The sequence below is a fragment of the Muntiacus reevesi genome, chromosome 8 (assembly GCF_963930625.1).
Source record: "Muntiacus reevesi chromosome 8, mMunRee1.1, whole genome shotgun sequence".
Taxonomy (NCBI): Eukaryota; Metazoa; Chordata; class Mammalia; order Artiodactyla; family Cervidae; genus Muntiacus; species Muntiacus reevesi.
The window spans coordinates 93,801,802-93,814,406 of NC_089256.1; the positions used below are offsets into that span (position 1 = coordinate 93,801,802).

Sequence of the window (12,605 nt, forward strand, 5' to 3'; positions counted from 1 at the left end):
TCCTCCTGTACCAACTATTTCTACAAACACCGTTCGGTAACTACTTATGTAATGCATTGAAGTATTCTAGAGAAAAAGCTCACATCCACATAAAATGTGCACTGTCTTCAGGATTTTCTTCACCTAAAACATAAAAAGTCTTTTATGCCAAAATTCATGTCCATGTCAAAGAGAGAAATTCCAGGTTAACAAGCTAGGTCTTGGGCTTCCCTGCTGGCTCAGTGGGAGAGAGGCCACCTACTGATGCAGGAGGCGTGGACTCCATCTCTGGCCTGGGAAGACCCCACGTACTGTGGGGCAACCAGGTCCATGAGCCACAAGTGCTGAGCTGAGGCTGCTGAAGCCCCCTCACCCCAAAGCCTCTGCCCCCCAAGGAGAAAAGCCGCTGCAATGAGAAGCCCAGGCACCAAAACCAGAGCAGCCCCTGCTCACTGCAAGGAGAGAAAAGTCCATGCAGCTACGAAGACCCAGCACAGCCAAAAATACACAAATAAACAAAATAAACTAGGGCTCTGTCCACTTACGAAGGCCAACTTTTGCCTTTAAAGACAGGTTTATCTGTTTCTGCTTTCTTCAATAACTAAAACAGTGTCTTCAACTCCCATTATCCTCTGCTAATTATTTTTATATAGTGATACACAATAATCTGATTAACTCCCTATGCAGATGTGTTTGTAGCTTACAGAATAAGTAAAATGTTCAAAATACATTCTTATTCGGGGGTACTTAAATTTGGCATGCTAAATATCATGTTTTGTATCTTGAATATGTAACTAGGTTATGGTTAGACTTTTCCAAAGTAAAGAGCTACTTATTTTTATTCATTTTGCAAAATCTTCACCCCGATTTATTAAAAGTTCACTGTGTGCAGGGCTTTGTACTGTAGCATATTGTTGGAAGAACAAAGGGAACATTTAGACTTGATCTCTGCCTTCCTGGAATTTACACAATGAATGGTAGAATCACAGACTTATGCACACTCCAGTGACTCCAACAATAACTGTTGACTTTTTATTTGTAATCAGAGAATCCAGGCAGTGGAAAACTAGGTTTTTCCTGGATTTACGAGAACTGAACCAACGTGGAAAATGTTATTTGCTTTAACGAAATAATTTCGTCTTATGCAACATAACATTCTGTCAATCAAGCAAATAAAGAAAGAACGCCTTATTTATAAAGTTGCCTGCTTCTGATTTCATTCCATTGCTTCTTGGGCTCCAAGAAGGAAAAAAAGAAATGAAGATTTTCTTGCTCTGTATTTTTCTAATTTTATGTGGTACCTCAGCCTGGGCGAAAGAAAGGCATTATTACATTGGAATTATTGAAACAGCTTGGAACTATGCCCCTGACCATGGGGGAAAGAAACTTATTTCGGTTGACACGTAAGTCATTGCTTTTTCTTGTTTGTAGACCAAAGCTAAATTATCAATTAAAAAATAAAGACAACACGATGAAATATTTCTTTAATTTGCTATATACAAAAACTGAAAAATATGGACTTGAAACTCGGGGCGCTGATAAATCTCTGATTCCTGGGGTTTTGCTTGGTTTGGGGATGCTGCCTTCTTCCTCCCCACTTGGTCCTGAGGAGCCGTGTGGGCTTCTTTTTACCCCTTCTGGCTGTTACATCTCCCATCAGGGTTCAGGCTCTTTGTCTATGCAGAAGTTCTTTCATCCAAAGAATGACTGCATAAAATTTTCTGTGTACTATTCCATTTCTGACTACTACCAGTAAAAATTAAAGGCTTTTTTAATCCTCCAAAAAAACATTTATTTTATATGTCAAATACAATCTTAATATGACTCCACCTAATACCTGTTGGATGACTCTGGACAGATAATTACATTCATCTTTCTCAGACTCAGCATCCTAATCTGTTGACAAAGACAATAGGAATACTTCCTAGGGCTGTTTAAAGAGTGGGCGCATGGAAAGCTCTTCTAACAGTGCTCGGCACGTCATTCACGTGCAAAAATACTGTGTAACTTTAAGGTTTTCTTTAAGGACTTCTTTCTTAAAGGTTTTCTTTGTTTCAGTTGAAAAGTCCCTTATTTCAAGGCATGTTCATCACACAAAAAAGCCAGTTCTCCTTGAAGATTTTTGTAATGGAAGATTATCTATATGAAGGTCATCACTTTTAATAATGTTAATTAGACATTTAACACCAAATTAAATTTTGTTACTCAAACCCATATTCATTACATTTAAAGATGTATTTTAATGGTGAAAGTGTATTTTAATGGTGATAAATGTATTTTAATACTGATACTTAAAAATGCATGTTAATGGTGACAAATGAGCCCAATGACCATTTGCTGCTAACACTGTATCTTTAAAAAATTGCCTAAAAAGTATACCAAATTTCATAATGTTGACTCTGTTGATGGGTATACATTATTCTCATTAATTTTGTATATGTTTAAAGTTTTTCAAAGTAAAAAAAATAAATAAATGCATAGATGATAATACCTAATTTTTAAGTTATTAATTTAGTAATAATCAGTGAGGAACTAAAAATAACTGTTTGTAAATAAAACTAGTATATTTTGTAATTATATTTTTAAAATATTCATTTATTTGACTTTGCTGGGTCTTAGTTGCAGCATGTGGGATCTAGTTCCCCATCCGAGGATTGAACCTGGGACCCTGCATGGGGGTCACAGAGTCTTAGCCACTGGACCAGCAGGGAGGTCCCTGCAGTTGTTTTTTAAGCTTGGTTTTGAGCTAATGTTCTCTTCTTTTGGAGAGGACATATTCTCAGGCTTCACAAGAACCATTATTTTGTATGACTTCAGCATTTTCCCTAAGTAAACAATTATACACGGTTTTTAATAGGAAATCTAGACACATTTTTTTGAAAAGGTCAGATACATTAGGAAAAAAAAAATACTGTCATACAGTCCTACTCCATGCCCTCACCCATCTTGCTGCCATTATTCATGGTCAAAAACCCAATCAGCTTTATTGCCATCAGCCAAGTGCTAAACATCGCCCTGACGATACTTTAACAAAGTCTCAAATTCTAGACATTTAGAAGAGAAAAGGACTTAGGTAAGAACTTTTTTGCAGGGAGGGAAGAGTACTTTTTTTTTTAATAGCCTAGTGTCCTGCGTGTGCAAGGGAGGTTATATAACATTGGCTCAAGCACCTCCTTTTGCTTCAACAACAGCCTACAGTTGTGCAAACTCTAGATGGCACTGCTCACTCTGTGATATTTTTTAATATAGCAGAAGAGCAAATATTGACTAGACCTTCAGCAATTTTGCCAATACTATGCTAACGTTTTTGTATACATAAGTTTAGGTGGCAACTTTCTGCTGCTTCTTTGCATCAGATTTGCAGAATGTCCAGCTGCTAATACATTCAGCCTTCTGTAACAAAATACACCAGACAGGATAGCTTAGCAACAACAGAAATCCCTTTCTCACAGCTCACGAGGCTGGGAAGTTCAAGGTGCCAACATGGTCATGTTCTAGTAAGATCTCTCTTCCGGGTTCACAGCCTTTTCACTGTGTCCTCACCTGGTGGAAGGGACTAGGAATGTCTTCAGAGCCTCTTCTACAGAACTGCCTTATAAGAAGGTACTTACTCCATTCATGAGAGCCCCACCCTTATGACCTAAGCACCTCCCAAAGACCTCATCTCCTAATACCATCTCATTAGGGATTAGGATTTCAGCATATAGTGGGGAGTAGGACATAAATATGCCAAAGGATGCTGTGATATAACCAGATAGGATTATTGACACTCATCGTGTGAAGGCTAAAAAGGGATGCAGATAAATAGGCTGAGAGACAGGTTGAAAGTTGTCAAGATGTTTGTTAGGCAGAGAATTAGATTTAAGCTGCTGTTGACCTTGAAGATCTGGAACAAGGAAGAGGAACGTATGTATGGAGATGGCAGAAACTCCACCTGCTAAATTCACTGGTGGTCACTAGTACCTAGAGTTTGGAAACACTAACATATTTCTTAATAAATGAAAACTAATGAATAAAAGGTGTGTAGGAAGCTAGACAAAATTATAGGCTGTGTTGTCAAAATTTCCCCTTGCTTCTAGTGTGGAGAGATTTACACCATAAAATAAATCAGAAGATAGAATGATATAAGAAAAGTCAGTTTATGGAGTTATACATCAGTTAGTGGAACGGGAAACATTGGCAGATAGAAAGGAGAAAGTGTGTGGATTCTTTTAACTAGGAAAATAAGAGTTCACTTCTCTTTATTCTATCAGAAGTATTTATTTCTAGTGGGGTAAATTCAGTTTGGTCACTCAGTCGTGTCCGACTCTTTGCAACCCCATGAATTGCAGCACGCCAGGCCTCCCTCTCCATCCCCAACTCCCGGAGTTTACTCAAACTCATGTCCATCAAGTCCGTGATGCCATCCAACCATCTCATCCTCTGTCATCCCCTTCTCCTCCTGCCTTAAATCTTTCCTAGCGTCAGGGTCTTTTTAAATGAGTCAGTTCTTCGCATCAGGTGGCCAAAGTATTGAAGTTTCAGCTTTAGCATCAGTCCTTCCAATGCATATTCAGGACTGATTTCCTTTAGGATGGACTGGTTGGATCTCCTTGCAGTCCAAGGGACTCTCAAGAGTTTTCTTCAACAACACAGTTCAAAAGCATTAATTTCTTTGGCGCTCAGCTTTCTTCACAGTCCAACTCTCACATCCATACACAACTACTGGAAAAACCATAGCTTTGACTAGATGCACCTTTGTTGGCAAAGTAATGTCTCTGCTTTTTAATATGCTGTCTAGGTTGGTCATAGCTTTTCTATGGGGTAAGGTAGAAAGTAATTTCCTTGTATTTATCAGTGCCTTATCTGTCACTTTAACACTCCAATAAACTGTTAAAGATCTGTGAAATATATTTTCTGCTCCTAAGTTGAAGTGAAAGTTAAAGTGTTAATCGCTTTAGTAGTGCCTGACTCTTCGTGACCCTATGGACTATTATAGCCCGCCAGCCTCCTCTGTTCAGGAACAAGTTAATTGTATTTAATGGCTTCCCTGGTGGCTAAGACAGTAAAGAATCCACCTGCAATGAGGGAGACCTGGGTTCGATTTCTGGGTTGGGGAGATTCCCTGGAAGACGGCATGGCAACCCACTCCAATATTCTTGCCTGGAGAATCCCCATGGACAGAGGAGCCTGGCAGGCTACGATCCACGGGGTCACAAAGAGCCAGACACGACTGGGCGACTAAGCACGAAAATAAAAAGATCTTCCCTGGTGGCTCAGTGGGTAAGCAATCTGCTTGCAGTGCAGGAGACAGACTGCAGTGCAGGAGACCCAGGTTCGATTCCTGGGTCAGAAAGACCCCCTGGAGAAGGAAATGGCAACCCACTCCAGTATTCTTGCCTGGGACATCTCATGGACAGAGGAGCCTGGCAGGCTACAATCCATGGGGTCGCAAGAGTGACAAACAGCTTAGCAACTAACCTACCACCACCACCAAGAATAAAAGACACACATGTAAAGACAATCAGCAAGGCAATACTGTGATCTGGGCCCTGGTAGACACTAATTAAATGTGAACTGATTTTGTTGGCTACACAGTAGCAATAAGTAACAACTAACAAGCGATAAGTAATAAGTCCAGTTTTCTTCAGGGTCCTTCCTTCTCCTGGTGACCTATAGGAAGCTAGAAGGAAGTGAAAATTCCTTAAACAGAACTATCATAAAACCCTTTTACACTAACTTCAAAGGCTCTTACTCTTGCTGATTTTAAATACAGTTCTTGCAAACATTGTTAAATCCAGTTTTCCAGCCCATCGTAGGCTTGAGAAATAAATCAGAAATACGACAGTGAAGATGTCATCATAAGCAGACTCGATGATCAAGAAAAAAATGAAACCCCAAATTTTGACCAAATAGAGAACACACTAACAACATTGTACTCTATGATATGATCATAGGTATCATAATATTGGGTGATTAGGGTACCGTAACCATTCAGTAAATGTTTATGTTTACTATTATTATCATAACAGAAGTTGAATTTTTTCCAGTACATGCTGTTTAAAAAAATAGGGATGCAGACAAAACAGTTTTAAACAAAAAAACTTGCACAAAGGCATTCATTTTACCTCTTTCAAAATGGTCTTAAATTTTTAAATGATTCTTAAAAAGGTAAAATTATGAGCTAAAGTTATCTAGAAGTCACTTATGGTGACTTATACTCCGAGGCTGCCAAATAAAAAGTAGTAAGCAAAATCTGGCATGGTATAAACATTTCACATAAGATAGTCCATGTGCAGAAGCTAATGAAGTAATTACACCATTTCACCCTTTTCAAGCTCTACAATTTATTTTCACAGTTGCTCTTTTTCCCCAAGAACATATCCAAAAGAGGGCTAACACCTCGATAGAATTTTCATGCTGTGCTAGTGAAGCCAGGCTAGTTAGAACCTATAGCTTACTCAAGTATGTGCTATATAAACCCAGGTTGAGTCTTTGCCTACCAGTTACTTTTTTACTTTTCTTTGTGATTCCTGTTGTGTAGTAGGCAGAGTTTTTTAAATTGCCCCCAAAGACATCCTAACCTAAAATTCCAGAACCAGTGAATATGATGATATATCACTCCCATGGTTTATGTTATATTCAATGATACAGTTGACTTTAAACTAGGGACATGATCTGGGTGGGCCTAGTCTAAAGCAGAGAATTCTCTAGTGGAAGAGGAGGAAGTCAGAGAGATTCAAAGAGGTTTGAGGGGCATTCAACAAACTGTTGCTGACTTGGAGATGAAAGAAGTCACTTTGGAAGGAACACAAGTGGCCTTAAAGAACTGGGAGGAATCTTCAGCTGTGAGCTAGCAAAGAAGCAGGAATTTCAGTCCTATAACCACAAGGAACTGAATTCTGCCAATAACCTGAGTGAACTTGGCAGCAGACTTCTCCACAGACCCTCCAGACAAGTACTTGGCCAAGCCAACACCTTGGTGTCAGCTGTGATAACCTGAGCAGAGAATCCAGTCATGCCATGCCAGACTGCTGATCCATGGAGCCATGAAATTAATAAATAGGTGCTCTTTAAGCTGCTTTGTGACCATTTGTTATGCAGCAATAGAAAACTAATACACTATGTCTCAATTAATGAAGCCAAGAATCCAGAGACTTTTCACACATATTACCCACACTTTAGTAACCATGTCTAAGCATAAACCAAGACCTCCTTGAGTGCATTCTGAATTTACAGGAGGGAGTAGCATTATTATTGTTTTACTAAGACAGTGTAAAAATTGTTTTAATTACCCTACCATTAAAAACTCACTTCTGGGTCCAAAAATTAGAGGAATTGCTATAGGATTATAGGGCTTCCCTGCTGACTCAGCTGGTAAAGAATTTGCCTGCAATGCAGGAGACCCAAGTCCAGTCCCCTGGAGAAGGAAATGGCTACCCATTCCAGTATTCTTATCCTGGGAAATCCCATGGTCAGAGGAGCCTGGAGGGCTATATAGTCCTCGGGGTCACAGAGTCAGACATGAATGAGCGATTAACACTTTCACTTTCACTATAGAATTATAAGAACTTGGGAAGCTAAAAAAGAAGGATGTGATTACTGAGAGGGGGACATATCTGTTGAAATGAAGTAAAACAGCTTATCACAATTGCTAACAGAAAGAACAACAATTAATGTGAATCATTTGCTCGGGTCAAAGAACAGCCATAATAGATCCCTTTGACTGGATATCTGACTGGCAAACTTCCTGCAGGCTTCCAGTAACTGACCCTTTGTCCCCAAGGCTGTGCTCTTGATGTTAAATAGACATCCCCTAATGACCCTCTGATGTGTCTTTGGAGACAGAGCATAAACAAACAGACCTCCCCCAAGTTATCGCATTATGTGAAATATTTACCTACTTGCTTAAGATTTAATTTTGTTTCAGAAAAAAAGACAAGATGGGAAACACATTTTGCACATTGCTATGTATATACAAGAAATCCAAATGTTAAAGCTCCTGAATAGATTAAAAATTCAGATCAGTTATTTTTTAAGTGTTTTTCATCACCCCCCCCCCACCTCCAAAAAAATCTTTGTATACACAAAACTAAACCCAAAGCTTGGGCAATACTCCTCCTATTTCAGGAAATAATGAATACAGGAGAATTTCAGTGCAATGAAAGCATTTTGACAAAGTCCACTGCAGTTTATTGAAGTGAAATGTGACATATTCCTTAATGCTTCAGAGGCACATTTAGGAAATATGAACACACATTGTATCTAAAGGAAGCCTCAAGAACTTGAGGGCTATTTTCAAACTCAGGCTTTATTTAAAATGTGGATCAGGCTCCCGTGGTGGCCCAGTGGTAAAGAACCCACCTGCCAATGCTGGGGATGCAGGTTCAATGCCTGGGTCAGGAAGATCCCCTGGAGAAGGAAATGGCAGCCCACTCCAGTATTCTTGCCTGGAGAATCCCACGGACAGAGAAGCCTGGCAGGCTATAGCCTGTGGGATCGCAAAGGAGTCGGACACGACATAGTAAATAAAACAGCAAGACGTGGGTCAGCGGGGCATGCTGGAACACAGATTAGAATCTCTATTTAAATATCACTGAAGAAAAAAAATAAATAAATAAATAAATAAATATCACTGAAGGTGGATCCCTTAGATTCACAGACTCTGGTGGACGTTTTCCCCGAGGCTTAGACAGGTCTGTGAGACTGAGTGGCCCAGGTTCTGATGTGACCCGAGAGGAATCCCAGCCAGTGTGTGCCTGACCGAACTGCCGTCTTCCTGACCTCCGCTCAGCAAAGTGGACGGGATGAATCTGTCTTTAACCTCAGTGGCCTTCAGTGCTTTGGACTTCTGCAGTTGTTACAACATCTATTCATTAAGATCACTTCTGTCTGTACTAATGGGCAGTTTGGGGGGATGAAGTCACACCCCTTCTCATTGCTTTTTAATGTGCTCAAAGTTTCTCAGCTTTTCTCAACTTTTTTTTTTTTTTTTGGTTTGTTTTAACAAAATGGAAATTGCAACAATTAGAAAATGAAAACAAATATGACGAAAGACAGCCTAAGCATGGGTTTGCCGTATTGGTTATAAAAGGTGTAACTTTACTTTTCTGACTTCCAGTTTGGCCCTTCTCCCACAACGATAGGGGAAAGGGACTCCCACCTCACTCATTTTTCAGTGAACACGGTGAGAATCCCAAGGCTGAAACAATCTGGAATGACAACTATAAGGAGCTCATTGTAGAAGCTCTCTGGTCAATCCAGAGCATGGGGCTCTGCCATTTTCAAAATTTGCTCCTGCTGCCCAAATGCAGCCCAAAGACCCTTCTTACTGGCCCCCTCCCTCAAGCTCAATCTGGTACCTCCATGCCATCATGCCAGGAGAGATCTGGCCACGACCAGAACCAGCCACCTTTCTGTCTCAAGGCATCCAGGAAGCCCACTGCCTCTGAGGTTGGGCAGCTTTCTGCCCCTGCACCTGGAGCCTGCCCTACGCAGGTTGCCCATGAGCACAGAGAGAACACACAGGGGTTATTTGTTAGTAAATGCAGATGCCTGAACTCCACCCCAGCAGCATAGAAGCAGAATCAATGGGGCTGGAGCCTAGGAACTTGCATTTATCAAGGTCCTCAACAGATTCCTACGCATGTGAATATTTAAGAAACACTAGGCCAGAGCCTTGGATTTAAAAAATAAAAACAAACCTTTAAACTCTGCAAAAAGACCAGAGCTCCCACACATGCTCTGCTCTCATCTTGAAAAAATAAAATAAAAAGGAAAACTATCCCTCACTCTTTTCGATGAGCTTACCACTGAGAAAAAAGCCTAAGTTGGTTCCTTGGTCAGATTATACAGCCTCACAAGGGTTGAGTGGAAAATAGTAACGCACCAAAAATCACTGAGATCAAAGCAGGCAACACTCACACACACAACACAAACTCTAGATGATCAGCCAGAATGTTAGCATTTCTTATTCTAGTGGAGGAGACCTCAAGTGCTGAGGGGCTGCCAAAGTCCAGGTTTTAAGTGGGTTCTCCTGAACAGCTAGAAGTCATTGCCCACAGACAGATCCCACTGACCTATCCCGGCTTCCATTAAAGACAATAACTTAAGAATCAGTTCAAAAGTTTAAATATCAAGCTCAATTTCTTTCTTTTCCTTTCTTTTCCTCTCTCTTTTTTTTTTTCCTAGCTACTATTCACTTTGCTGATACTTTCAGGAGAGTTTTTTTTTCCATTTATTTTTATTAGTTGAAGGCTAATTACTTCACAACATTGCAGTGGGCTTTGTCATACATTGACATGAATCAGCCATAGAGTTACACGTATTCCCCATCCCGATCCCCCCTCCCACCTTCCTCTCCACCCGATTCCTCTGGGTCCTCCCAGTGCCCCAGGCCCAAGCACCTGTCTCATGCATCCCACCTGGGCTGGTGATCTGTTTCACCATAGATAATATACATGCTGTTCTCTCGAAACATCCCACCCTCACCTTCTCCCACAGAGTTCAAAAGTCTGTTCTGTACTTCTGTGTCTCTTTTTCTGTTTTGCATATAAGGCCATCGTTACCATCTTTCTAAATTCCATATATATGTGCTAGTATACTGTAATGGTCTTTATCTTTCTGGCTTACTTCACTCTGTATAATGGGCTCCAGTTTCATCCATCTCATTAGAACTGATTCAAATGAATTCTTTTAACGGCTGAGTAATATTCCATGGTGTATATGTACCACAGCTTCCTTATCCATTTGTCTGCTGATGGGCATCTAGGTTGCTTCCATGTCCCGGCTATTATAAACAGTGCTGCGATGAACACTGGGGTGCACGTGTCTCTTTCAGATCTGGATTCCTCAGTGTGTATACCCAGAAGTGGTATTGCTGGGTCATATGGCAGTTCTATTTCCAGTTTTTTAAGAAATCTCCACACTGTTCTCCATAGTGGCTGTACTAGTTTGCATTCCCACCAACAGTGTAAGAGGGTTCCCTTTTCTCCACACCCTCTCCAGCATTTATTGCTTGTAGACTTTTGGATAGCAGCCATCCTGACTGGCGTGTAATGGTACCTCATTGTGGTTTTGATTTGCATTTCTCTGATAATGAGTGATGTGGAGCATCTTTTCATGTGTTTGTTAGCCATCTGTATGTCTTCTTTGGAGAAATGTCTGTTTAGTTCTTTGGCCCATTTTTTGATTGGGTCATTTATTTTTCTGGAATTGAGCTTCAGGAGTTGCTTGTATATTTTTGAGATTAATCCTTTGTCTGTTTCCTCATTTGCTATTATTTTCTCCCAATCTGAGGGCTGTCTTTTCACCTTACTTGTAGTTTCCTTTGTTGTGCAAAAGCTTTTAATTTTCATTAGGTCCCATTTGTTTACTTTTGCTTTTATTTCCAATATTCTGGGAGGTGGGTCATAGAAGATCTTGCTGTGATTTATGTCAGAGAGTGTTTTGCCTATGTTCTCCTCTAGGAGTTTTATAGTTTCTGGTCTTACATTTAGATCTTTAATCCATTTTGAGTTTATTTTTGTGTATGGTGTTAGAAAGTGTTCTAGTTTCATTCTTTTACAAGTGGTTGACCAGTTTTCCCAGCACCACTTGTTAAAGAGGTTGTCTTTTTTCCATTGTATATCCTTGCCTCCTTTGTCGAAGATAAGGTGTCCATAGGTTCGTGGATTTATCTCTGGGCTTTCTGTTCTGTTCCATTGATCTATATTTCTGTCTTTGTGCCAGTACCATACTGTCTTGATGACTGTGGCTTTGTAGTAGAGTCTGAAGTCAGGCAGGTTGATTCCTCCAGTTCCATTCTTCTTTCTCAAGATTACTTTGGCTAGTTGAGGTTTTTTGTATTTCCATACAAATTGTGAAATTATTTGTTCTAGTTCTGTGAAAAATACCATTGGTAGCTTGATAGGAATTGCATTGAATCTATAGATTGCTTTGGGTAGAATAGCCATTTTGACAATATTGATTCTTCCAATCCATGAACACGGTATGTTTCTCCATCTGTTTGTGTCCTCTTTGATTTCTTTCATCAGTGTTTTATAGTTGTCTATGTATAGGTCTTTTGTTTCTTTAGGTAGATGTACTCCTAAGTATTTTATTCTTTTTGTTGTAACGGTGAGTGGTATTGTTTCCTTAATTTCTCTTTCTGTTTTTTCATTGTTAGTGTATAGGAAGCAAGGGATTTCTGTGTGTTAATTTTATATCCTGAAACTTTACTATATTCGTTGACTAGTTCTAGTAATTTTCTGATAGAGCCTTTGGGGTTTTCTATGTAGAGGATCATGTCATCTGCAAACAGCGAGAGTTTCACTTCTTCCTTTCCTATCTGGATTCCTTTTACTTCTTTTTCTGCTCTGATTGCTGTGGCCAAAACTTCCAACACTATGTTGAATAGCAGTGGTGAGAGTGGGCATCCTTGTCTTGTTCCTGATTTCAGGGGAAATGCTTTCAATTTTTCACCGTTGAGGGTGATGCTTGCTGTGGGTTTGTCATATATAGCTTTTATTATGTTGAGGTATGTTCCTTCTGTTCCTGCTTTCTGGAGAGTTTTAATCATAAATGAGTGTTGAATTTTGTCAAAGGCTTTCTCTGCATCTATTGAGATAATCATATGGTTTTTATCTTTCAATTTGTTAATGTGGTGT

At 39.9% G+C, this 12,605-nt stretch overlaps 1 protein-coding gene across 3 annotated transcripts in view; it reads left to right on the forward strand.

The window, feature by feature from the left end:
* The first annotated feature begins 1,211 nt into the window (after nt 1-1,211).
* The window catches only part of CP (ceruloplasmin), a 57,758-nt gene continuing 46,364 nt past the window's right edge, over nt 1,212-12,605 (forward strand). For 2 of the 3 annotated variants that reach the window (XR_010664196.1, XM_065942750.1), the window contains exon 1: nt 1,237-1,382. Coding sequence is in view for 2 of the 3 variants with exons in the window: in XM_065942750.1 (XP_065798822.1) it covers nt 1,237-1,382 (146 nt within the window). In the remaining variant the exon portion in view is untranslated. Of the gene's footprint in view, nt 1,383-12,605 lie in introns of all 3 variants that reach the window. The other variant, XM_065942751.1, reaches the window with a different exon arrangement.